The sequence below is a fragment of the Bombyx mori genome, chromosome 4 (genome assembly GCF_030269925.1).
Source record: "Bombyx mori chromosome 4, ASM3026992v2".
NCBI lineage: Eukaryota > Metazoa > Arthropoda > Insecta > Lepidoptera > Bombycidae > Bombyx > Bombyx mori.
Window position 1 is genome coordinate 11,891,322 of NC_085110.1, and position 26,897 is coordinate 11,918,218.

The 26,897-nt window shown below is 44.2% G+C and overlaps 1 protein-coding gene and 1 long non-coding RNA gene across 7 annotated transcripts in view; one reads left to right on the forward strand and one right to left on the reverse strand.

Moving 5' to 3' along the window:
• Positions 1-26,897, reverse strand: part of LOC101741121 (uncharacterized) — a 150,264-nt gene that overhangs the window by 10,816 nt on the left and 112,551 nt on the right. For 5 of the 6 annotated variants that reach the window (XM_062668262.1, XM_021351206.3, XM_038021767.2 and 2 more), the window contains 4 exons: positions 26,365-26,507; positions 25,451-25,651; positions 23,882-24,008; positions 23,322-23,506 (listed from right to left, as the gene is read on the reverse strand). In XM_062668262.1, the coding sequence (XP_062524246.1) occupies positions 23,322-23,506; positions 23,882-24,008; positions 25,451-25,651; positions 26,365-26,507 (656 nt within the window). The remainder of the gene's footprint in view (positions 1-23,321; positions 23,507-23,881; positions 24,009-25,450; positions 25,652-26,364; positions 26,508-26,897) is intronic. The other variant, XM_062668263.1, reaches the window with a different exon arrangement.
• On the forward strand, positions 16,917-17,722 carry LOC134198793 (uncharacterized). Its single transcript, XR_009972992.1, has 2 exons — positions 16,917-17,372; positions 17,529-17,722. It is a non-coding gene; the product is annotated as an uncharacterized LOC134198793 (long non-coding RNA).

Sequence of the window (26,897 nt, forward strand, 5' to 3'; positions counted from 1 at the left end):
CAATTTTTTTCTTTTATTTCATTAAATATGAATAAGACTTATTAAGCAGTAAAAAATAGAAAAGACTCAACGTCTATCCACAACCTATCTACAAAAAATATTGCGGTATTTTGGTCATGTTGCACGCAGGGATACCAGCAATTTGGAACGTCTTGTGGTGACCGGTAAAATCGAGGGAGAAAGGCCTAGAGGTAGAGGTCCCAAACGATGGTCGGACCAAATAGCGGAGGAACTAAAAATACCTGTCAGCGACGCACTTCACCAAGCTACAGAACAAGATCGATGGATACAGCTAGTTGACGGAATCAAACGGAGTCACGATCCTCAACAATGAGGGACCTATTGAAGAGAGACTAAAGTATAGATCTTCAATCCTATTTATGCATATAAATAAATTCCTAAGAATTAGTATATCAGAGGAAGTGTGAAAGTAGCCCCGGTAAACAAAGGAGCAACGATCGGACGGTTAGCGTGATATGGACATGTGATGCGTAGAGAGAAGACGCATGTGACTAGGAGATATATGGAAATGGTAGTGCAAGGTAGATGGAGAAGAGGTCGACCGAAGAAGACATGGTTGGAGTGTGTGAATGACGATATGAGAGAGGGAGGAGTGAGTGTTGAGATGACGGCTGATAGACCCCACCTAGTGGGATGAGGTGGAGAAAAAGAAGAGAGAAATAAATTCCTAAGAACATAATTAGGAACGTAATTTTGAATGCGTTGATATAACTAATTGTACGTGATATTTCGACAGTTTGAACACCACAATCTGACTGCGATAACATACTTATATATTGAAGGATTTGTTGTCACAATAGATTTATTTAACCAAGGGACTTTCGTAATGGTTTCACAAGACAATATTCCTTGAAGACTTGTTGATAAGGAAAAAAAACATACCAATAGGCGTAACTAAAAACGGTTAATAATTTTACCACCAAGAAGACTGTTACCTACTCTAAAATAGACGATTGGAATTTATTATCCTGTTTTTATAATTGCATTAAGCGCCTGTGTTTATATTCCCGGTGAAGTGTGAGGGACGTGAAAGTTTGATATTAGTTAAAAGATTATATGTGTCTAATGTATATACATATGTTCATAAACAGCTTTTAACAATCGCCAGCCCGAATCGTCATATCCATAAGCTTAAGCAGTAATAATAAAAATATCCTAAAACTATTGGGAGAATAATGTATTTTCTTAAATAATTACTTATGTTAATATCAGGAATGACTTCGATTTATGGGCATCAGGCAAACGAAAAAAAAAAATTGTTGTTGTTACACTTATTGATACGAGGGCTTTAATTAAATTGAAATGATGTTGCAATGTATAGATTTAATTGGCACTGCCAGACGGAAAACGTGATTAAAATATTAGGAGTAATATTGTAAATAAGTTAATTTTGTAAAATATAACTGGACTAGAAATAACTTCACCATTATACCTATAACAAGCTTCGCAGAATTTACCACCGGATCGGAAACGCGACCCACTGAGAAGATACAGCAGGAAACTCAGTGGGCAAACTGAATTGTAATAATTGTATTTTAGACTCTGGTTTGAGAAGTTAAATACTAAAACCAAGATACATAAAATACAAAACTATCAACATGTTTCGACTAACGTATCTAAAAACGTTCTACGTTAACGAACAGATAAAAAAAAATGAACCGGAAATATCTGGTGTTTGGTGGAGTAGTGAAGCAGACTACGTCGCAGCACAACGAAGGCGCATTCTCCGATCTCCGGAGGATCCTTTTTGCCGAGTTGCCTGTCCGACCGGTTCCGTCGCGATCGTTCACCCGACAGTTGTTCGCAAATTTTACATCGTCCGACTTTCCTCTGTCTATATTGTTGCAAATAATAGTGCAACCGGGTCAGGTTTGTTCTATCCACATCATAATGCTACAATACGATAAACATCTCCAACTTCACATTCTATGGGCATGGTGTAGATAATGCTGTGCCTAGTGACTGTCATCGCATTAGTTAAATACACATATTAAGTATAACAACAGTAGGTAATGAGTATGCTTAGAGAATATTCTAGAACAACAGTAAGTCATGAATATGTTTTTATCGGAGAACATTCTAGAACAACTGTAGGTGGTAATCTTTCTCATAATTTATTTGTAGTATGAATCATGAACTCCGCAACGACACAAACGTCAAAGTTGTTTATCTTTAAATATTAGTGGCGTGTCGTGTGGATATTGCTGATAAGAGTGCATAGAAAAAAAGGATGTGTCGGTGCATAGTACGTGATCGAATTGCGATTGTGTGCTGTACGCACGGCCTAAGCACGCCCGCGGCCTTGACAAAGGCGTTGACTCTTACAGACTCATATTCAACTTCAACCATGTAATATCGTACACATGTGTGGTTACTAATAAAATATCCGCGGACTTATCAAATTGTTAAATTCGAAACAGTGAAAAATAATTGTGTATTATAGCAAGCCAACACATTAAATTAACTTAAGCACGATTGATAACCAATACATATTTGTAGCGGCATCTATCCACCACGATTGGAAACTGTTTTACTCTGTCTTATTTTTTTTTATTTTTTTCTTTATTTAAGGAGATTATTCACTTAGTGAATATGTCACTCCATTGTGCAACAAAAGATAGTAACAAAAAATTATATAAAAAAATAAAGAAAACTGTTATCGTCTCTGAAGTCTTATTTCTTGATATCTTGTCTTTCTAACAAAGCTTTTTCTAAATTTATGCCCATAGAGTGTTGTGTACTGTTCTATTTATACTATTCATACAGTACGTATTAAAAATAGGCCTGAAAAACATGTGATAATGAAATAAATGGTCTTAATATGAAATAGGTAATAAAAACGCAGTTTTAATTTTCGACTCCGAGATTATTCTTTGGCATAGAGAACGGTTCTCTTCGGTGGGTTTCACTTAACATTAAAGCAATTCAATTAAAAAAAGAGAGAGAAACCAGCTGACCACAATCAGTTTGATATTTCACATTTGTTTCTGTATAGCATTGCGCTGTCTTCCGATATAACGTTTGCCTTTAAATGATTATATAGAACACTAGCGACCTGCCCTCGCTTCGCTTCGGATATTGTAATTTATTATTGATTTCTCCACTATTTAATGGATGTTATTATACATATAAACCTTCCTCTTCAATCACATTATCTATTAAAAAAAACCGCATCAAAATCCGATGCGTAGTTTTAAAGATTTAAGCATACATATGGATATAGGGACAGAGAAAGCGACTTTGTTTTATACTATGTAGTGATACTCTAAGCATATCCCGATAAATTTGCCAAATCAAAGTAAATGAAGTTAATCTAGGGCTTAGAGATCCCCACCGAATGTAGTTCCGCCTTGTCGTGGCGGTGGGGCTTAAGCGTGCGTCCCTAAAATCGCGTGCAGAGGAATCTGTGTGGGACGCCGCGACCAAGAGAACTGCGCCCAGCTCTCTTCGGCCGCCTCCGCGTTCTGCGGGGGATGCCATGAGAGAGAGCGAGGGACCTTCTCCCCACGCCCTTTGCACTGACAAAGAGTTCCATTCTGGGGATGAGGGGTTGGCTCTCGGGCCCTGGTGAGCCAGCGGCACTTTTGTGTCTTCCGGCTGCGGGTTGCCATGTCCCCGGCTTTGGCTACAGGGGAAAGCCTTCCAGATATGGGAGGTACCGGTTCGCCGGCGTGGCTCCGCACCGCGTTATGGGCGATGGACAGGCTTCGGCCACCGTCGGTCAAACCGTAAACCCCAGTCATGGGGAACGGGGGCTTCTGCCTTTACTGGTCGAAGCCGCGAGGATGCAAACCTCTTCAAAAATGCCCTAATCCCAAGCTCGACACCCGGCGATGGGATGTATGGCTGGAGGGTTTCCAGTCCCGAGGGTGTCATAGATCCCAGGGGACCAAACCCCTGGTTAATAAAAAGGCAATATATGATGGCAAATTGTGAAAAGTTTGTACCCCAGGAGGGTACCGCCCGCGAGTCGGGCGGAGAATCCCTCCGTGCTTCCTCAGTGGAAGCACGCTGCCCCACGTACTCTGGGGGGGGCAACAATTGTCAGGATGAAGGGGGCTGTGCGACGGGCAGCGGAATTCCCGTCGAACCGAGGCGCTCCCCGATCGCCGGCTCGATGCGCTCTGCGCTCGCCAGCGACTCGGGTGCAATCAATCCCACCAGACCATCGGCGGGGAAAAAGAGGGGGAGAAGAAAGACGGCATTACCAACTTCCGATGACGGCGGCGCGTCATCCTCCGGCACTGAGGTACCGGAAAAAACGATGGCCATCGAGGAGGTGACTCCGGTAGTTTCGGTGCCTGCTACGTCGGAAGACGCGATGCCCGCTCCCCAGTGGGCACCAGTGAGGAGGAGGGGCGCTGTGTCACCGGCGACGTCCGTGGAGTCCATGTCGTCGTCGGCCGCGTCCCTGGCTAGCGGGGACGAGACGTTCCGGGACCTCGACCTTGCATTGGTCAATTTGGGTAAGTTGCTGTCGACTGTGGCTGCCAAGGGCGCCGAGCCAGGCAGCAGTTACCGGAAACGGCTCCGGGAGGCAGCCGCTATGGTGAGAACGAGGCTGATCCCCACCATGTCCAAGCTTTATGACTTGGTAGAGAGCCGGGAGGTGGGGAGCAAGGATCTCGTCGCTCATTGTGACTCCAGCGAGAGTCGCATCCCGGGAGACACCCCGGCCTTGCGAGGAGGGACTCCCTTGTTGCCGAGGCCTCCACTGGCACGCTCTGGGCCCCCCGCGGGGGCGATGGATACTGACGTGCACTTGCGGTCGGCGGTGGGTGTGACAGCGCAAATGCCAGAGCCCAATCCTGTGGTCCCTGTCCCGCTAGCACCTACCCCCGCGCTCCCTCGCCCTCCACGAAGGGTTGAGTTAAGGCCTGCGCCGCCTCCGCGGATATCGGCCGCCCCTGCGTCTGCACGGAGAGGAAGGCTAAGCCCTGCGCCAGCGCGGGCTGAAGACATCCGTTCGCCACTGGCGAGGATGGTGGATGAGTGGCCGGCGCTACCGCCGCCTCTTTCACCCTCGCGTGCTGCGGGATTGCAGGCTCGCGGGCCACACAACACGGCTGCTGGGATAGAAGAGGTGGACTACTCCCTCCCAAGCAGAGAGGAAATGGTGGCCTGTATCTCGCGGGCGGTGGCGGTTGAGGTCGGCAAGCACTTTGCCGGCCTCGAGGAGATACTCCGCTCTTTGATTGGTTCCGGAGATAGCGTCCCGGCGCCAACAACCGCAGCCGCCCCGCGGGGCCAGGCTGCCCGGCCGACCTCTACCCCCACGCCATCCGCGAGGTTGGCCCGGCGTAGAGGCCGGGACCAGAATAACAAGGGTACGGGTGCCCAGAATCCTGCCCCGAAATCCCAACCCCGTCCCCTTCCTGCTCCCCCGTCAAGCATGGACGAGGGCTGGACGGAAGTGGTGAAGCGGGGCAAGAAAGCAAAGCAGCAGACAGCGGCTCTGGCAGCTCCCAGAGGGGGTCGAGTGCCAACTGCGGCAGCCCGAAGCACAGAGCTGGCGGCCATGGTTGCTCCTCGTGAGAGTCGAGCACTGGCAACCAGGAAGCAGAACGGCAAAAAGAAGAAGCCGCGCGCAACGCGGTCGGCTGCCGTCGTAGTGACGTTGCTACCGGCCGCCGCCGAAAAGGGCCTCACCTATAATGAGGTGATGGCCCGAGCGCGCGCGGCTGTAAGTTTGGACGAAATCGGGGCGGAGGAGGGCCTCCGCTTCCGGCATACAGCCAATGGAGCGAAGCTGCTGGAGTGTCCCGGTGCCGATAGTTCTGGCATCGCAGACAAACTAGTGGCGACGCTCCGCGTGGCACTGCCGGAGGAGGAGGTGCGCGTGCACAGGCCGGTGAGGATGGCCGAGATTAGAATCACCGGCCTGGACGACTGTGCTACCAAGGAGGAGGTGGCAGCCGCAATAGCCGCCCAAGGTGGATGTGCCCTGGAGAGCGTGACCGTGGGCGAACTTCGCTCAGGGTACTCTGGAGCCAGGTCAGCGTGGGCGCGCTGCCCTGTGGAGGCAGCCACTTCCTTGGCCACTCCTCCGCCAGGAAGATCGATGGGGGATCCGGGGAGACTGCGCGTGGGCTGGATAGCGGCCCACGTGCGTCTCCAAGAACCACGTGCCTGGCGATGTCTCCGATGCTTTAGCAGCGGGCACGGCCTCGCTAGGTGCACTAGCTCGGTTGACCGTAGCGGTCTGTGTTTCCGCTGCGGCCAACCGGGCCATAAAGCGGCGTCCTGCACAGCCGCCCCGCACTGCGCTCTGTGCGCTGCGGCCGGGCGCAGGGCAAACCACCGGGCGGGAGGCAAGGCGTGCTTCCCGTCCGGTGATAATACCGAACGCAACCGGCGCCGAAAATCAAAGCGCCGACAAAAGAGAAGGTTGGCCAGAGGAGCACTGGCCAACGCTGTAATCCCCGATGCGGCGCCGGCGCCGGTGGGCGGGGGCAGCGGTGAAGGGGAGGGGGCGATGGATGTGGTCCAACAGTAATGGACCACACCTATCGCTTCCTGCAAGGAAACCTGAACCACTCCGCCAGAGCTCAGGACATGCTGTCTCAGAGCATGGCGGAGTGGTCCATAGATGTGGCTGTGGTCGCCGAGCCGTACTTCGTTCCCCCAGCAAATGATTGCTGGTTTGGGGACGACGGTGGCCTGGCGGCCATAGTCATAAGAAGAGACGCGGCGATCCCCCCCCTGGCGATGGTGACCAGGGGTCAAGGGTTCGTCGCGGTGCAACTGGAAGGGACCGTCGTGATCGGGGCGTACTTTTCTCCGAACAGGCCTACCGTCGAGTTCGGGCATTTCCTGGGCGGGATCGGGGCGATTGCTCGCCGCCTCGCTCCTCGTCCAGTGATTCTCGCGGGGGACCTCAATGCGAAGTCTGTCGCATGGGGCTCCCCCCGCTCGGACGCTCGTGGTAGGCTACTGGAGAGGTGGGCGCACGCGGCCGGCCTCTGTTTGTTAAATAGAGGTTCGGTTGCGACGTGCGTGCGGTGGCAGGGCGAGTCTATTGTGGACGTTACGTTCGCAAGCCCGGCCATCGCACGCCGTATCCGCGACTGGAGAGTTTTGGAGGGGGCGGAGACACTGTCAGATCACCGATATATTCGGTTTGATCTCTCCGCCCGTTCCGCAGTCGCGGACGTCCACGGGGACTACCCCCGTGGTGCGTCCCGGTCATTCCCCAAATGGGCACTGAAGCGCCTGAATAAGGAGCTCCTGATGGAAGCCTCTACGGTGGCGGCGTGGGCGCCCATGCGTCCACACCCGGTCGAGGTCGAGGGAGAGGCAGGATGGTTCCGGGACACGATGCGTCGCATCTGTGATGCGTCGATGCCCCGGATCGGCCCTCGACTTCCTAATCGCCAGGCGTACTGGTGGTCGCCCGAAATTGCGCAACTCCGCGTGGAGTGCGTTCGGGCGAGGCGCGAGTGCGCCAGGCATCGCCGCCGCCGCCTGCCGCGACGCAATGATCCGGTTGCATTCGCGGCGGAAGAGGTCCGGCTGCACGGCGCATTTCGCGTCGCGCAGAGGGCATTGCAGCTGGCCATCAGAAGAGCCAAGAACCAACACATGGAGGGTCTCTTGGAGACGCTGGATGAGGATCCGTGGGGGCGGCCCTATCATATGGTACGCAATAAAATGCGCCCATGGGCCCCCCCGATCACGGAGCGTCTCCAGCCTCAGCAGCTGCGGGACATCGTCTCGGCGCTGTTCCCGCAGGAGCGGGAGGGATTTATCGCTCCCGCTATGGACGCGCCGCCGGAATACGACGGTGAAGTCCCTGCTGAGGTGCCCCATATAACGGGGGCGGAGCTCCGTGTGGCCGTGCGCAAAATGTGTGCGAAGGACACTGCACCCGGCCCGGACGGCGTCCATGGCCGGGTTTGGGCCTTGGCTCTTGGTGCCCTAGGGGACCGACTCTTAAGGCTTTACAACTCCTGCCTCGAGTCGGGACGGTTTCCTTCATCGTGGAGGACGGGCAGACTCGTGCTGTTGAGAAAGGAAGGACGCCCGGCGGATACTGCCGCCGGGTACCGTCCCATCGTGTTGCTGGATGAGGTGGGCAAGCTGCTGGAACGCATTCTGACGGCCCGCATCATCCAGCATCTGGTCAGGGTGGGACCCAATCTGTCGGCGGAGCAGTATGGCTTCCGAGAGGGCCGCTCAACGGTAGACGCGATCCTTCGCGTGCGGGCCCTCTCGGAGGAGGCCGTCTCCAGGGGTGGGGTGGCTTTGGCGGTGTCGCTCGACATCGCCAATGCGTTTAACACCCTGCCCTGGTCCGTGATAAGGGGGGCGCTGGAACGACATGGAGTGCCTCCCTACCTTCGCCGGCTGGTGGGTTCCTACTTGGAGGACAGATCGGTCACGTGTACCGGACACGGTGGGATCCTGCACCGGTTCCCGGTCGTGCGCGGTGTTCCACAGGGGTCGGTGCTCGGCCCCCTTTTGTGGAATATCGGGTATGACTGGGTGCTGAGAGGTGCCCTCCTCCCGGGCCTGAGCGTAATCTGTTACGCAGACGACACGTTGGTCGTGGCCCGGGGGGGTAGTTTTGGCGAGTCTGCCCGTCTTGCTACCGCTGGGGTGGCGCATGTCGTCGGCAAAATCAGGAGATTGGGCCTCGACGTGGCGCTCAGTAAATCCGAGGCCATGTGGTTCCACAGGCCCCGGAGAGTGCCACCTGTCGATGCCCATATCGTGGTTGGAGGCGTCCGTATCGGGGTCGGGGTGCAGTTGAAGTACCTCGGCCTCATTCTGGACAGTCGTTGGACCTTTCGTGCTCACTTTCAGAGCCTGGTCCCTCGTTTGTTGGGGGTGGCCGGCGCGTTAAGCCGGCTTCTGCCCAACGTCGGGGGGCCTGACCAGGTGACGCGCCGTCTCTATACGGGGGTGGTGCGATCAATGGCCCTATACGGGGCACCTGTGTGGGGCCAGTCCCTGGCCGCGGGGGTGGCGAAGCTGCTGCAACGGCCGCAACGCACCATCGCGGTCAGGGTCATCCGTGGTTATCGCACCATCTCCTTTGAGGCGGCGTGTGTACTGGCTGGGACGCCGCCTTGGGTTCTGGAAGCGGAGGCGCTCGCCGCTGACTATCAGTGGCGGGCTGACCTTCGTGCCCGGGACGTGGCGCGTCCCAGCCCCAGTGTGGTCAGAGCGCGGAGGGCCCAATCTCGGCGGTCCGTGCTGGAGTCATGGTCCAGACGGCTGGCTGATCCTTCGGCTGGTCGTAGGACCGTCGAGGCGATTCGCCCGGTCCTTGTGGATTGGGTGAATCGTGACAGAGGACGCCTCACTTTCCGGCTCACGCAGGTGCTCACTGGGCATGGTTGCTTCGGTGAGTTCCTGCACCGGATCACAGCCGAGCCGACGGCAGAGTGCCACCATTGTGGTTGCGACTTGGACACGGCAGAGCATACGCTCGTCGCCTGCCCCGCATGGGAGGGGTGGCGCCGTGTCCTCGTCGCAAAAATAGGAAACGACTTGTCGTTGCCGAGTGTTGTGGCATCGATGCTCGGCGACGACGAGTCGTGGAAGGCGATGCTCGACTTCTGCGAGTGCACCATCTCGCAGAAGGAGGCGGCGGGGCGCGTGAGAGACGCGCAAGCCCGCCGCCGTCGGGCGGGGGCCAGGGAGGCGGATCTCGCCCAAGCCCTGGCCCTCTAAGGGTTTCGGGTCCCCTTCACATGTCGGTCTGGGGACCGGCGAAGGGGGCCTAAGAAGACGACGTGCAAGCTGCTCTGCACGCGTTTTACGCAAGAGCATCCGGGTGATGGAAGGCCGACTATCCTCGACCCACGCTGGTTCTGACCCAGCGGGGTATTCCGTAGGATAACCCATTCTAACCGGCGCCATCTAGGCGGGCTCCGGATAGCCTGCCGACCGAGAGGGCTGGTGGTCGTGGCGCCGACGACCGCCAGTCCGGCGTCCCGAGGGGGAGGGTGATGGGAGAGATGTGCTCCGCACTAAACGCTTCACTTTCCCCCCTTTGCCTTTTCATGGGTTCTGTCTCATGCGAGGTTCGGACGCGGGTTGTTGAGCGACAGGAGGTTTTAGTCAGTTCGACTCCGACATGCCCCGCCCTTCATCCCCAGGGGAGGGCGGAAGTCCGGCGATTTCCTCCTGACAAAAAAAAAAAAAAAAAAAAAAAAAAGGGCTTAGAGATATGATATTGTCCAAAGTATTTATAGTGTTAGTGGCCATAGTAAAGGAACCTTTTCCGACAGACAATTAGTTGATTAAGATGCAATTTAGCGAATGTACTAAGTTTTGAGTGTTGTAGTTTATCACTACATAGTATAAAACAAAGACGCTTTCTCTGTCCCTATATCTGTCTGTCCCTATGTATGTTTAAATCTTTAAAACTACACAACGGATTTTGATGCGGTTTTTTTTAATAGATAGAGTGATTGAAGATGAAGGTTTATATGTATAATAACATCCATTAAATAGTGGAGAAATCAATAGTAAATTACATTTTCCGAAGCGAAGGGAGGGCGGGTCGCTAGTAATCAATAATGTTATAATTTTATAATATTACAGATGTTATTATACTTCACAGCGAACGAATGTGACACAGAAGCTGCATGCGAGGTATCATGTGTGCACAGGTGTAACCGAGTAGGTATGCGATATGTGGGTGATGGCCGAATACTTGTGTGAGAACTACACCGTCTGAAGACGGATTTCAATATAAATTACTAAGAGTCTAAAGATCGGTTAGTTTTAAATAGAAAAAGGTTTCGTTTCGGTTTGAAAAGTGGGGTAGCCGTTGTAACTATACTGAGACCTTAGAACTTATATCTCAAGGTGGGTGGCGCATTTACGTTGTAGATGTCTATGGGCTCCAGAAAACACCGGCACCAGGTGGGCTGTGAGCTCGTCCACTGATCTAAGCAATAAAAAAAAAACATCGTTACGTATTCATTAGTTTAATTGTGCTTTAAGAACGTGACATTTGTCTAGTATTATCTTTCATTGGGCACCCTGGGTAAGCCCCCATGGATTTGAGATACCGTAGGGGGAAGTTGTAGGGAGAGATGTGCTCCGCACTAAGCGCTTCACTTTCCCCCTTTGCTTTTTCATGAGTTCTGTCTCATGGGAGGTTCGGACGTGGGTTGTTGAGCCACAGGAGGATTTAGTCGGTTCGACTCGGACATACCCCACCCGGCATCCCCAGTGGAGGGCGGACGTCCGGCAATTTCCTACTGACCTAAAAAAAACACCGTAGTACTTGTCGAAACACAAATCGGTAACCGATTACCAAGGATTGCGAACCAAAACATATTATTCAGTAAAAACCACTGATGTTGATGTGGTAACCACATTCATTACTGCTTTTACATGTTTCGTATAAAAAAAAAGTATTGTGATATTCCACAGTCAAAGCAGGTTTCCCATGTCCTTAAGTGCCCATCGTCTCAAGTAAATACTACTGCCCTGAAATTGAGCTACTAATTTTGTAAGTTACACACGCGAAAATAGTTTGATGTCCCGAAATTTGTTTTTTCGGAAATGAAATTGCTCCTGCTTGGTTTCGTAATTTTAAATATATAATCAATATATCTCTTCTTCCATATGTCTATATATCAATCTCTCAAAACATCTTAAACAGTTTTAAATAACAAAGATACTATTCGGCCGGTCATCAATAAATAGTCAAAGACGTAAATATTTATTTTAAAACGTTTTCTGATCTGCTTTCTGTCCACTTATATATCCTAAATGGAATTTGGTGTTGGTACAAAAAATCAATTATCTACCGAGAATAGAGTTTTTTTACGTGTTCATATTTTTTAAACAAAATAAATTTGTTTCATATTTTTGTATGTAAGTGACATGAGCAGCTAGCTCTGTTCTATTATTATCAGACTTTAAATTACTCATTGATTGCAAGAGGTATATAGATATTCTTAACTATTAACATTCTGCTTTTACAAGAGCGCAGTGTAGCGTGGCGCCAACCCATATAGGATTACTACGAGGTCGTCACAGGCGGTTTGAAACTAAAGGATTTACTGAGCAAAGATTAAACACGGTAAGGTTGAATTCAACGCTGATTTAAATCAATGTTCCGATTGATTGCCCATTATTGAAGAAAGTGTAAATTCTCAGTAAAGTGTGCAATTAAAAAAAACGATCTTAAAAGATTTTACGTGATTGATTGAGAAACTACAAAAAATAAAATAGATTATTTGAACAAGACCTATTTTAGACCCAATGGTATTTTTATGATTTACGTTAAAGTTACAGCCATCTATTACAGCCGATCTATAGTTCAATTACGTTTAAACATAAAATGTTTTGACAAACGTTATACAACCTTTTTGTCCCAAAAACTAAGATGGCGATTGTTATTAGATAATATGGATTACGTAAAATATTTATCGCTATCGGGCGTCCTCGAAAACATGATGATACTGATTACAATAGGCTGTTAAGTGACAAAATTTTCGTTTAAAACAAAATTGATAGTTACCATGACACATATGTGTTTGTGCAACATATAAACTCCTCCAATGACGAGCGTACAACGAAGAGCGTTATTAAAAAGAAAATTTGGAACGTCTCCTCGGTACCAACGTTCGTATGTTATAAATATCCCATGTGTCCTCAGATCCCTCTGTCTGCACTGGGTAAATAAACTCGAGCGCGACTTGACGTTATTTATTAGTGTTTTAATAACAACACATTCGCTAACCGGTAGACATTCGTTTAAAATCAACGAACTTCGAAATTGATGTCGTCATGAACTTATTAAAATGAAGTTATTTGTTAAGGAAATTTATTAATATATTCCTTTTAATACTGTATAAATTATTATATGTATGTATGTATGCATGCATGTATGTATATGTGACTGTGTATATGTGTATGTATTCGTAACTTAATATAAATTTCATTGCACCTACCACTATTTACTCTGCACTACCTTTGGTTGACTGGTAGAGAATGCTTTAGGCATTAAGTCCGCCAGTGTAAATTTTACATGAAGTGTAATAAATAAATAAATAAAATGTCGACTGCCATCGAAATGGATCTATGAAATTAAATTAAGAATTATACTGGGTTTAGTTGAGGAAATTTATATAGCGGTTTATATTAGCTATAGAATACAGATGTGGGTTATTTAACACTAATGAGCACGTGGGTTTTCAGGGCTAAGGCCAAACAAAGTGAAGGCATCGATAATGATTCAACAGATTATTCGGTGATAATTAATTAGTACATATACTACCTACATATTTGCAATCACATATTTAAAATAAAAATAAATCGTTACCTCCAATATTCCTGTTCATTACAATATTCAAATCCATCGACAGGAAAATTTAAATATTTTTAATTAACCTCTTACTTACCTAACCTAAATCATTTTATATTAGTGCATATTTTTCCTTATATTGCTGTGCCTAAATAGTTGTTGATGCTAAATGTAAAAGATACGACATAAAACCAATTTAAAATAATAATATAGTACTATATATAGAGATATACATATATGGAGAGAGTACTTAATGTTGAGTTTTGAATTGCCCTATCATGCTGATTCGTAAATTTGTGTTTTAGTAATTAGCGTTCACATTTTGAGGTTGACTCATCGAATTAGACGTAAAATGTTTTAAATGATTTCTGATAAATTTATAAAGTCCGTTGGAAGGATGACGTGTAACAGCGGATGTGAGTATCAGTATTGTTCGACGAAGGCGGATATAATGTCATTTACATGCGAGTCGCGGATTGTCGTACTAGTAGTAGACTTGGAACTTTTATTATACGACCGGCGACAAGGTGCAATATGACCAAGATTTTTAAAGTATTCTATGGAGTTCCAAGTTTTATTATAATGATATATCATTAAAAGCTACGACTATTTTATAGGTAATAACGGAATTCTTAAGCGTTTCGGTGGGAAACCTCGACGAAACTGGTAGACGTTAGAACAAATTGTTTATTGATCAATTTGCATTAATAAAATCCGAGATAAACTGCATTTAAGAGGAGCGATGACAAAGAATCATCTATTATTGGTAACGTGTTTTCTTGAAATGCTACGTCTCCGTAAAGTAGGACGCATTATAATATCGGTTACCACAGAATGTGGTTTGGCCGTCAAAGATCAAACTGATTAAGATGTGCAGCGTGTTGATTAATACTCGTTATCACGACGATACAGCGCCGGTATCAGATTACGTTATCAATATTCGATATTACCGATACTAAAACGCGCGTCCTGAAACAACTGCTCAATAAAACAATAAGTTTTTTTTTTATTCCAAAAAATTACTTCATGTAATATGTGTTTGAAAATTTGTATTGACTACGACCGCACTGCCCATGAAGTTGATTAGAATGTTGAAGAATTTTTGGAATGAATGAACTAGATTGGCCCGCTGCCAAACTATTTCGAACCGAAGTAAACACGAATCCAATAATATTAATTCTCGTACACACACAAATTACTTAGGAGCTTAAAATAAACTTCGTTTAGACATATAATGTAACGTAACGTTTATTATAAAGCGAATATAAGCAATACATATCGTTCATGTATCGTTCATGTATCGTTCTAACCTAACCTAACACACCTATCTGTTATTGCTATAACTGAATTTTACGCTCACTGGCGTCGCCGTCTCTGAAAATAACGGTTGACATCAAATCTATATTTAGACGTCACCATGACTTACGAAGTTGTAGGATTTTACAGTCGTTAATTCGTAAGTTCGATTTGGTTGCGATTTTCAACTTATTTTTTTAGTTTATATACTATTATTGTCTACAGTATACAGGTACATAAATACGTCTAGAATATGTAAGGGTTATATGTGGGGCAGCGCGTGACGATAGTCCGGCGGCGTGATGACGGTGCGTCTCGTTGTGGCTGCGATCTTGGCCTCAAAGCCGTTCGCCTTCTTTGGAAGCGACCGGTTTTGCCAGATCATGTTCTCGGTAACTAACAGTTTTCACTGTGCCACCATTATCTACATTATCACTATAATGTACGTTGCAGTCTGGTTCAATGCGACATAATCGCAGACGCACAAATCATTTTGATTTGATTTCTTAGTATTGGTCGTATAGATTTATTAATAGCCCATTCCTTTATCAACTTTCTTGCGCTCGTTAATCATAGGGCATGAGTGTATTGGCATCGGTCGGGATCGTCAGTTCACGGTACCAAGTACACGATGTGACTCATGTCGGGTTGACAGCGACAGTCAGGAGGGGTGAACGTGCGATGTCTGAATCACAGCTCGGGACCGTGCCGTACCCTGCCTTACTATTATGCACATACTGATGGCCCAGGTAACCAGAATCGCCATTGTATGCTATTCACTATTGTGCAGCCCAACTTTTTAGGTATCCGTATACGATTGTTATCGCTTTATTGTTGCGAGTATCGAATGAGTTGGTTTATTTAGATTGGAATAAAAAGGTGTGGGTAGAAAAAATTAAAACATGCAAATATTTGAATAGGATCTACGTAAGAAATTTATCGTTTATTGCTTATCTGTGGTACGGCTTACTGCGACCCCACACTGGTGGGTGTATTTTTTTTTTTTTTTTTCCTACCTAAGCTGAGAGCCTTGAGAGGCTATTTCAGCGTAACCCTAACTTTTGTAGGTGAGCTCACGGGGCTCAAACCTGATGACGTTGCTAACACGAACCCTAGCAAGAGCCGTGCTTCGCAGAATCTACCACCGGATCGGAAACGCGACCCACTGAGAAGATCCAGCGAGAAACTCAGTGGGCTGTGTCTGAGAGTTAATTTACTCGTCGAGCCCTTCGTCGCAAGCGACGGGTTCGACGAGAACGGTGACCGGTGCTTGAAGTACCTAGAAGCACCGTTAGTGGATCGGGAGGATCCGAGATGACGTGTTTTGGGCGACGTCGACTGCTTTCCATTCTGTCCGCAGGATCGGGAATGTAGTTACCGGCGGCCACGATGAGAGGGTTCTCGTGTCGTGCCGCTTTATCGAAGTGGCGTGGGTGTCACCATCCGGCGAAGGGTGGGATAGCTATTGTAGAACGCGATACTTTTTAAGAATCCAGAAAAATCATGTGGTGATTGATGCCTATGGACCCATGTAACCGGACATGTCAAGAAGTACGGACAAACCACCAAGACAAAATTAAATGGGTTCTGTTATTTTACGAAATTTTACAACAATATGTACTTTAGTTAAAAACGTAATAAGTTTTTTTTAAAGATACTTTTTGTAGCCCGTTTGCATATTATAGAAAGTGGAGAATAAAGAAAGCTTCAGATGGCACATAAAATAATATTTTTAAGAGCTTACTGTTAATTCTTTCCTAGTAGCGCCATCTAGTTACTTTTGTTGTAAATGGAACAGCGCGGAATCACTATCTATGTATAATTTTAGATTTACACTTCAAAAATCTTTTGCTTTTATACGTTTAATCTAGCTCAGTAAAAAATATCCATTCTAAGAAATTCGCTATAAGTCTCAATGAGACCTTAAATTGCGGTTAAATTCGTCTTAGTTTCATCGGAATTTTACCAATAAGTGTAGCGTGGCAGCAGCACCTTTTTAATAAGCAATTTTTTTCCTGTGGATTAACACATTGTTGACATAAGTGTATAGCAATTTACCTAAATTATTTTTGAAAATCTCTATTAATCTGACTGGATTAAACGATACTGATTCCACGTAATACTGTTTACCTTGAATCGATTGTGTATTGCCAATATTCGTACATACACAACCAAATTTATATTTTGTGTTCCAACAATATATTGTTTTTCGAGGCGTGGGACCGATTGGCGTCAAGGGATGAGTACGTCTGTCCCAAGCACGCCAATAAAAATTTACACATAACCACTCTAACCATATGGTACGACATAAACATGACACGATATATTTGCGCTGGTTATCTCAAAAGTATTTAAAGCAAGACTAAGTCCATTGAATCAAAACAAATTTGTTATTAAATTCGTAATATATTTAATGTTAGCCGTTGATGTTTCAATTGTTTTTCAACGTATTTAACGATAAAATCCGTCAGTTATCATCCTCGTTATGATGTCACCGTATTTTTTATTTGAGTAGCTATCGCAATCAACAACACTATGGGTGTGGTCATTATTTGATGTTATTTTAATAGATAAATATGTTATTTTTGTTCTTAGTGGATTGAAAGCCAACGGAATAGCGATTTTTATTATATATCGGATGCATTTATTCAAAGTTTGTTATTAGCGGTTGAGTTCTCGAACGATTTCGACTATGAATAAATTAGAAAATGGGGAGTGATAAAACGAAACCAGTAGATAGACTGGTTCTGGTTCTGCTGATTTCTTCTGTCGTTGGACGGTATTTTAATTATAATGTTATGTTATGTACTTCGACAGTTGGCGGAACAAAGTAAAAAAAAAAAACACCAACTTGCATACAAGATAATTACGTATTACATACACGTTTGTTCAAAGTAACGAAAACAACGCCCTTAAGTGTGTTTAAAATTAATAGTCTCAATTCATTAGTGTGATGGTTTTATTAACATTTTTTTATCCTTAATGTTTGAGCCACGAAACACATGTCGAACTAGGCGGACATGGCGGGGTTCAAATCCCGCAGACAGTTACCAAATTTTTATAAGGACATCATCTGGTCAGATCGACTTTCAAGATGAAGAATAAAAAATTGCGTTCAATAAATCAAAATTTGCGTTATTATTGGGTGTCTCTACGGGTATATGGTGTCTACCTATACCTGCCGCGAAGGAGTCACTCATTTGGTCAATATGAGTTGACGCCTTCAGCTCTAATACTAGGAGCAGGCTTAGGGAATCCGGTAATAGTACTCGTCGAACTCGACAAAGAGGTCGACGTGCAACCTAAACCATGCATCAGCCCGCTGAGTTTCTCGCTGGATCTTCTCAGCGGGTCGCGATTCCGATCCGGTAGTAGATTCATTCGCGAAGCAATTGCTCTTGAGTTGTTAGGTCTCCTTCGGAGGCGCTCGGGCAGCTGTTAGCAAATCCCACCCCTCCTGGCTGAGCCTTTGCTCGCCCACTTGTCCTGGTGAAACTGGAAAGGCCTTCGGGCCACCAGTAATCTCTCAATCATAAAAAAAACAATATGAGTAACATTTCGATTTAAAGTCGTCGTTGCCTAAAGGATAAGACGTCCGGTGCATTCGTATCGAGCGATGGAACGGTGTTCGAATCACGCAGGCGGGTACCAATTTTTCTAATTATATACGTACTTAACAAGTGTTCACGATTGATTTCCGCGGTGAAGGAATAACATCGTGTAATAAAAATCAAACCCGCAAAATTATAATTTGCGTAATTACTGGTGATAGGACCTCTTGTGAGTCCGCACGGGTAGGTACCACCACCCCGCCTATTTCTGTCGGGAAAGCAATAATGCATTTCGGTTTGAAGGGTGGGGTAGCCGTTGTAACTATACTGAGACCTAAGTACTTATATCTCAAGGTGGGTGGCGCATTTACGTTGTAGATGTATATGGGCCCCAGTAACCACTTAACACCAGGTGGGCCAGCTCGTCTGCCCATCTAAGGAATAAAAAAAATCATATTCCAAGCAAGAAGAATTCACCCGACTTGAAATAGGAGGTCAAACTCTCCGTACTATTGAATAATCGACTGTCCCTCCTGAACGCGTTCCTGCTTTATGACGTAAGAGTGGTACCTACAAATGCGGGTTTCCAAAATGCTCAACCATCACTAAATAGCGGTTGGGGTTTGTAGTACGCTGCTATCCATTATTTGATCCATTAGTCGCTTTTTACGACACCAACGCGAATATATGGGGTCTTGGTAATCAAGACCAACACCACACAGTCAAAATAGCTTCAGAATAACCGTGGACCGTAAGCTCGTCCAATTATGTAGAGCATCCAAATACATAAAAAGACTATTGTTGACAAAAACCTGAATTGCGATGAATACATTTCCAAGATATGTATGCATATAGAAATTTCGACACAATTATGGTATGCAGGGGAAATAAAAAAAAATGTGACTTTTAAACCGGTATGCAAAGTTCTGTGGAATTTCGGTGGCGGTTAGTACCTACTGAGAAGATTCGCTGGTCTGATGGGCCCAGCTTTTTAAAAAAGATGAAGAGCTTGTGTTGCTAAGGGAGGCAATTTTTCTAATGAAATACGTACTCAACAAATGTTCACGATTAACTTCCACGGTGAAGGAATAACATCGTGTAATAAAAATCAAACCCGCAAAATTATAATTTGCGTAATCACTGGTGGTAGGACCTCTTGTGAGTCCGCGCGGGTAGGTACCACTGCCCTGCCTATTTCTGCCGTGAAGCAGTAATGCGTTTCGGTTTGAAGGGTGGGGCAGCCGTTGTAACTATACCTGAGACTTTAGAACTTATATCTCAAGGTGGGTGGCGCATTTACATCGTAGATGTCTATGGGCTTCAGTAACCACTTAACACCAGGTGGGCTGTGAGCTCGTCCACCCATCTAGCAATAGAAAAAAAGGCAGTTTGAACATTTATTTTAATGAAATACATCTTCAATTAGAGTTCAATAATTGGCATTTAATTTAAAAGTAATAATTAGAAACAGTTCTAACGTTAACCGTTTATCAATGAGTCGTCAATGGAATCAATGGTGCCCGTGAACTGAACAGATATGGAATTTCTGTTTCGCTGACAATTATGTGTCAAACAAATAGTTTGAAGATAGACTGTTTTCTAATTAAGTGCTCATTACTTAATTTATAGATACGACTACCTAGTAGTAGTAGTAGCTTTAAAGTTGAGTATGTAATGTAGTGGTTAAAGTATGAAATTGTCGTTTTATTGTAAAGGGTGATTTTTTAGCTATTTTCTTTTTGGCAACACTGATTTTGAAAGCTCACGCATGTTTCGTGTTTTGTGTTATTGTCAAAAATCTTCAGTTTGGTATATAATTTAACCATGAATCGTCTTACAAACGAACAACGCTTACAATTCATTAAATTTTATTACCAAATGCGTGCTCTGTTAAGAAAGTTCATCTCGCGTGGTTCTTCCATTTTATGGTCAGTTAAATCGACCCACTGAAGCGGCTATTCGGGCTATTGTGACTAAATTTCGCATCAAATTTACATTGTTGGACATTAAACCACAATCACGCTTACGTACAGTGCGAACTGAAGAAAATACCGCAGCTGTATCGGCCAGTGTTAGCGATGACCATCAATTATCGATTTGGCGACGTTCGCAGCAATTGGGCCTCTGTTACTCAACAACGTGGAAAAATTTGTGAAAGGATTTAGGTGTGAAGCCTTTCAAAATACAGCTGGTGCAAGAATTGAAGCCGAAAGACCTACCACAACGCAGAATTTTTGGTGAATGGGCTCTTGAAAAGTTGACGGAAGATCCACTTTTTTAATTCACGTTTGGGACCCGTCAATTGGTCGCCTAGATCGTGCGATTTAACGCCTTTAGACTATTTTTTGTGGGGCTATGTTAAGGCTCATGTCTATGCTGATAAGCTCGCTTCAATCAACGCATGGGAAGACAACATTGAAGCATTTATCGGTAGGCAGCGGCTTGGCTCTGCCCTTGGCATTGCTGAAGTCCATGGGCGACGGTAACCACTCACCATCAGGTGGGCCGTATGCTCGTCTGCCTACAAAGACAATAAAAAAAGTGTGTGTGTCCGCTCCGACGCACGACTGGAGTTTACTGGATATAAAAAATTAAACGAAACAATACGAGAAATAGTTCTATATTACGACAACACGATACACTACAGATTATTAACAAATTAACGAGACACAAAACAAACGACTAACAAATATATGAAAATACAATAATGAGAGAAACGCGCGATCAGTACGAGGCTTTGTGGCGGACTGCCGGCGCAGCAGCCCGGCGTCACCTGCAATAACGCGGCCGCGCGTTGGCTCCTGATTGGCGCGCGCACGCATCACGCAATCAGGAGCCAATCAGGCGCATAACGCATTTCGTGTGACATGCTAGTACGATTTTGATTGGCGCGCGCACGCATCACGCAATCAGGAGCCAATCAGGCGCATAACGCATTTCGTGTGACATGCTAGTACGATTTTGGTCCCCATAATTTTCATACCCCGGGCCTATATATGTAAATCGATTCTAAAGGAGTAAACTCCAAAAAAAAAAAGATTCGTGAGATACCAGCCGAAATGTTGGAAAGAGTATGCCTAAATTGGACTAAGCGGATGGACCGTTTGAGGCGCAGCCGTGGTCAACATTTTCATGAAATAATCTTCAAACATTAAATTATACGGACCGTACTATCGATTCAAATAAAGATTTCATGATTTTTTTTAAATTTTATGTGCTTTTTTTTTAAATCATTTCCTATAGCTATTAAAAAATCACCTTTTAATAGGTACTTTGAATTGACATAGAACCTTTATGGTTTGAGATTAAGTGAAACTTTTTTCAAATGGTACCTATGATGTTCTTCTTTTAAAAATGTGCAGCATTCGATTATCGACTTTCAGTTGTTTTTTTTATTCCGCTTAGACGAGAAAAAAGGATACATCAAAAATTCGAGTGATTTTCGGCGCGTAAACAGCTTGGAATATCAATGTTGCGCTTGGAGAGCGGACTGCTAATGAACGCACCGTGCGATTATGGTTTAAACGCTTTCGTGATGGAAATTTGGATTTGAAGAACGAACCACGTGGATACCGCCCACAAATGTGAATAATAATGAATTGAAAGAGATAGTGGAAGCCGATCCGAGCCAAGCTACCCAGGAATTAGCGGTATGGTTTATCGTTACCTTACCCGACAATTTTGACTCATTTGCGTCAAATCAATAAAATAAAAAAGTATAAAAAATGGATGCCTCATGATTTGACTGATCTGAGGAAAGAAACGCGTGTTGAAACTTGTGTTACCTTGTTGAATCGATACAAAAATGAACGAATATTGAATCGAATTGTGACATGTCATGAAAAGTGGATTCTTTACGGTAAACGTAAGCGAAAAATGCAATGGCTGACCCCAGGTCAAACGCCGCAACAGTGTCCTAAAGCAAAGCTTACCAATAAAAAGGTAATGGTAACTGTTTGGTGGTCTCAGCATGGTGTTATTCACTATAGCTTTCTCCGATCTGGTCAAGCAATAACGGCATATGTCTACTGTGCCGAACTCCGAACAATGATAGCAAAACTTGCAGTGAAACAGTCCCGACTCATGAATCGACCTTCACCATTATTGCTCCATGACAACGCGAGACCTCATACAGCACGAGAAATCGATTTAACTCTACAGGAACTGCAATTAGAAACTATTCGTCATCCTCCGTATTCGCCAGACCTTGCTCCAACGGACTACCATTTTTTTCGTGATTTGGACAATTTTCTACGCGTTAAAAAGTTTTCTTCCCAGGAGGCAGTACAAAATACTTTCACACAGTTTGTAGAATATAGATCCCCCTCGCATAGGCATAAATGACCTATTGGTTGGGAGCAATGTTTAGATAATAACATTTAGATTAAATAAATATGTTAAAAAAAAAAACGATTTTAAATTTTTTAGTACAAACATAGTACATTCACAACCGTACTATGTGTAAACATTGTATAAGATATCTATAAGAATTCTTTAGGCCTTGTGGACAGTTATTGAGTGGACCGTGCATAGCTGACAGTATGATACTCCACAAAAACCGTCGCTGAAGCTTGAAAATGCTTATAATGTATCCCACTTACTGATTCAGAAGTTTCTGTAGAGCTTTGAGCATAAACTTGATCATTCTGTTAATGAAAATTTTGTTCAGTAGTAAAAAAAAAACTTATTGCAGTATTTTTTTCTAATCTTTCATTTCGACCTAGAATGTCGTGTTGATTCTACCACTCAATTCATTATTAATTACAAAAGTATTATAAACCTTTTGCCTTAGCATTATATCGGATTCTTTCCTTCACGTCAAATGCTGCATGGATCAGAGCTATTCTGGTCACAAACATAGTACGATTCAAACCATCAATAGCGTGATACACATTCGATGAATAACAAGCGAATCTAGAGTTTCGAAATTATATTTGTCTTCATATTTACTCTGTGTTAAACTATTATATAATAGAAATTTTGTTTTCTTTTTCTTTTTATTCTATTCTAATATCATAAAACCTATTTAACAAAGAATGGCTTAAAAATGAGAAAACACAATGTATATTCCAATTAGAATGACATTCGAAATTCAATTGTAATATTGTTTTTTTATTTTATTGTAACGTTAATTATAGCCAGACGTTTTATTAGTGTTATCTGTTTTGAGTACTCACCTTTCCGTATTAGTAAGCTCGTTACCCTGCGAAGAGCCTCTCTAGGTGATTTTTGGAAGAATTTCGGCGTAAGATTGGGAGGCAGTGTGAGAGGTTTGCGAGCGCTTGTATTCTCCCAGGCCGCGGGTGGCTCGGCCACAGTCTTAGACGCAGTTAGTCGGTCCAGATGCTCCGTAGAAGCAGGCCTGCCATAACGCAGACATAAGTTAGTTACATTTGGGTCACACACGTGTTAATAATACTGTTACTAAATGATTTCTTGTCTATCTATTCGTTTTGGACATCCTAATAAACCGACCAAAGATTACGAATGAACAAACGGAATGAACAACACAGAAATAAATAGCAGATAATTTTTTGTACATATGTTTGACCCAAGAGGTTAATAGGTTGTAGATATTATTTTTTAAGGTTTAGGCGTTTATACAAAGTTTATTGACACCATTAGATATTAAGGAACCTTTTAATTGACCTTGCGTTAGTGTTTAATTGGACGTGATTAGCGTGATTTTAGCACATCGCCTTGTTTTTACACAGTCTGGTGTAAGTTTTAGACATACCGGTTCCTTTGTCGCGGGTACCATCCGCGTGCTGGCCCACCAAGCCGCAGCAAGTCAGCGCCGGTGCACACGCCGGTCGGACCCATTATCGAACCACGACCGTACCCGCCCAGGGTCACGCTGCTCCCTGTACAAAAACCACCACAAATCAATAAGACAGCGAAATCATCCAACCGACAAACAGTTCCAAATTAAGGTCATAATCATCATTCTCCTCCCCTTCTCCCAGTCACCTGGGGTCAGCGCAACAAGTTTTCTCCTTCCGTACTCCTCTATCATATACCATTTCTTCGCTCACTCCCCTCTTACACATATCGTCTTTCACGCAATCCATCCATTTTTTCTTAGGTCTCCCTCTTCCTCTATATCCTTCCACATTCATAGTTAACACTTTCTTACAAATCTCATTTTCATTCCGTCTCATCACATGTCCACATCCCAAACAGGCACTTCTCAGCTTCTTTGTCAGAGGTGCTACTTTCAGACTTTCTCTAACATATTCATTCCGTATGTATCGTTTCTCGTTACTCCATACATCCATTGCAACATTTGCATCTCGGCTGCATGCAATCGCCTTTCATCTACCGCTTTAGTCCAAATTAAGATATTCCGATGCTAATGAAATGCATTTGAGGACCTACATTAAGCATCGGTTGGACACGGCTTAAAGAAGAGATGCTAAATTATCGAATTAAATGTGTATTGTTATTTGAGAAATTTCTGTTTACTTTGAAAATTTGATAGATATCGTCAAGAATAACTTGTCAATGTGTGTCAGTTATTTGTAATTCTAGTAGTAGTCGTGTAGAAAGAAACATTTAGATGCGATTTTTTATACAATCAATGAATTTTAAATAAACTTTTTCGTTCTATTGTATAAATGCGTGAAAACTGTACGTCTGCGTCGTCACCCTTTTATTGTTCGCTTTCTAGAGCTGGTTACTTTGAAAAGCCAGCTATTATTGGTAAGACCGATCTTGTATTTAAGTTGGTTTTGTTTTACCGCAAAACACAAATTATCTTAAATTTGAATAATAAATAAAATGTCAATATAATGTACATAATTAGTTTATAATGTAATTATTTAATGCAGATAAATTTATAAATAAATAATTTATAGTTATAAATTTACAAATAAATACTATGTAACTGTTTTATATTGACATCAACTTTATCATTGAAATGAAATATTGCATTTGTTAGAGGAATAGAGAAAAAAATGTTGGGAGTACACAAAAATATAAGATCGGGTATTCGTGAATATAATTATTCGTATTGAATATTCGAATAATTAGATTCTAATTTCTAATTCATTTACTTCAAATATACTGTAGATATTGGATCATTTTTAAGATACGATTTACAAGTAATTTATGTGAAAATATAAACACTTAAGACTCCAATTAAAAGAACAAAAAAAACATGTGTTCCATATACATATGTATTATATATAGAATTGATTTTTGCAAACAGCAGATCCAACCTTACTGCTTCAAACAGTCTTCAAAATGAAGCAAACAAAAATTCAGAAATGCAGTGAGAAGTTAGAAAAATATAAATGAAATTTACCTATAGACTGCATTGAGTTGATAGTGTTAGTTCTCGGGGGCCCTGTGGAATTCCTGGGCGGTGTACGTGGTACATCACAACCGCGAGCGAATACTGGAGTCTCCGGGAGGCTGGCCGAGGTCTGCAGGGGTCCGCGGCCGCCCGAAGCCTCCCTGTTCTGACGCTGAAGAGTTCGACGACGAGCACCGCTAGCATTAATGTCTGAAAATGTTAGTCAGTATAGAATTTTTTTACCAGTGGTAGAACCTCTTGTGAGTCCGCACGGGTAGGTACCACCGCCCTGCTTATTTCTGCCGTGAAGCAGTAATGCGTTTCGGTTTGAAGGGTGGGGCAGCCCTTGTAACTATGAAGAGATGAGACCTTAGAACTTATATCTCAAGGTGGGTGGCGCATTTACGTTGTAGATGTCTATGGGCTCCAGTAACTACTTAACACCAGGTGGGCTGTGAGCTCGTCCATCAATCTAGCAAAAAAAAATTTAATAAACAGCCCTATTATTATTTGACGTGTTTTAACTATGTATTACCTACCGTGTTATGTGTCGTCATTTTGGAAGCGAAATATTAATAATTAATAGAAGATAAAACGCTGTGTAACATTCTTACAACCCACAGATTTTTTTATTTAAAAAAAATGATGGTGAGCCCTTTAGTTTAGAAAATTTAAATACCGAATAGTGGTTGTTTTTTTTTTTGTGTGGGTGAACAAACGAATTCACGCTCCGGCTGGTATCATGCAGTTTTCGACATTTGCTTATCGAGAGCACAATGTGAATGCAGCTACTCGCCTTGACCCATAAGGTCCAGTCTCAATTGCATTTATACGCGTTCGTAGTTAGGGCGTTATTTAGAAAAATTATCTATTTTCAATTAATTTCATTAGCTTATCTTATTGAGGTAAGTTCAAATATTTACCTGTAGGTAACGTTCTGCGATCAGTAGATCCACTTTTAAAGTTACTGTTCCTTCTGTTTTTGTTGTAGCTGGTTTCCATCGACCTCGTCTTTAAGCTGTTAGTTGTATCGCGGTGGGGCGGTACTGCGGGGGGCTCCGAAGGCCTGTAATTTAAAATTCATTTTAATGACAACGAAACATTCAAAATTGTAAAAGTACTGACGGTAGAGCGTAATGTGAGCCGGCACGGGTAAGTACCACTACCCTGCCTATTTCTATCAATCAATTCACCTAACACGTTCTTTTCTGGATCATCATAGGTCGACTGGTAGAGAATGACCCGGGCATTAAATCCGCCAATGTGCATGTCCTGTTTAATACGGGTAGTGGCGTCTTCTGAGCTCGTTCAGGTAAGTACCACTACCCTGCCTATTTCTGCCGTGAAGCATTTCAGTTTGAAAGATGGCGCATTCGTTGTACTGTAAAAACTGAGATTTAGAAAACCGGACTCAAAATGGACGACGGCATTCACATGATGGCAGCTGATAGAGACC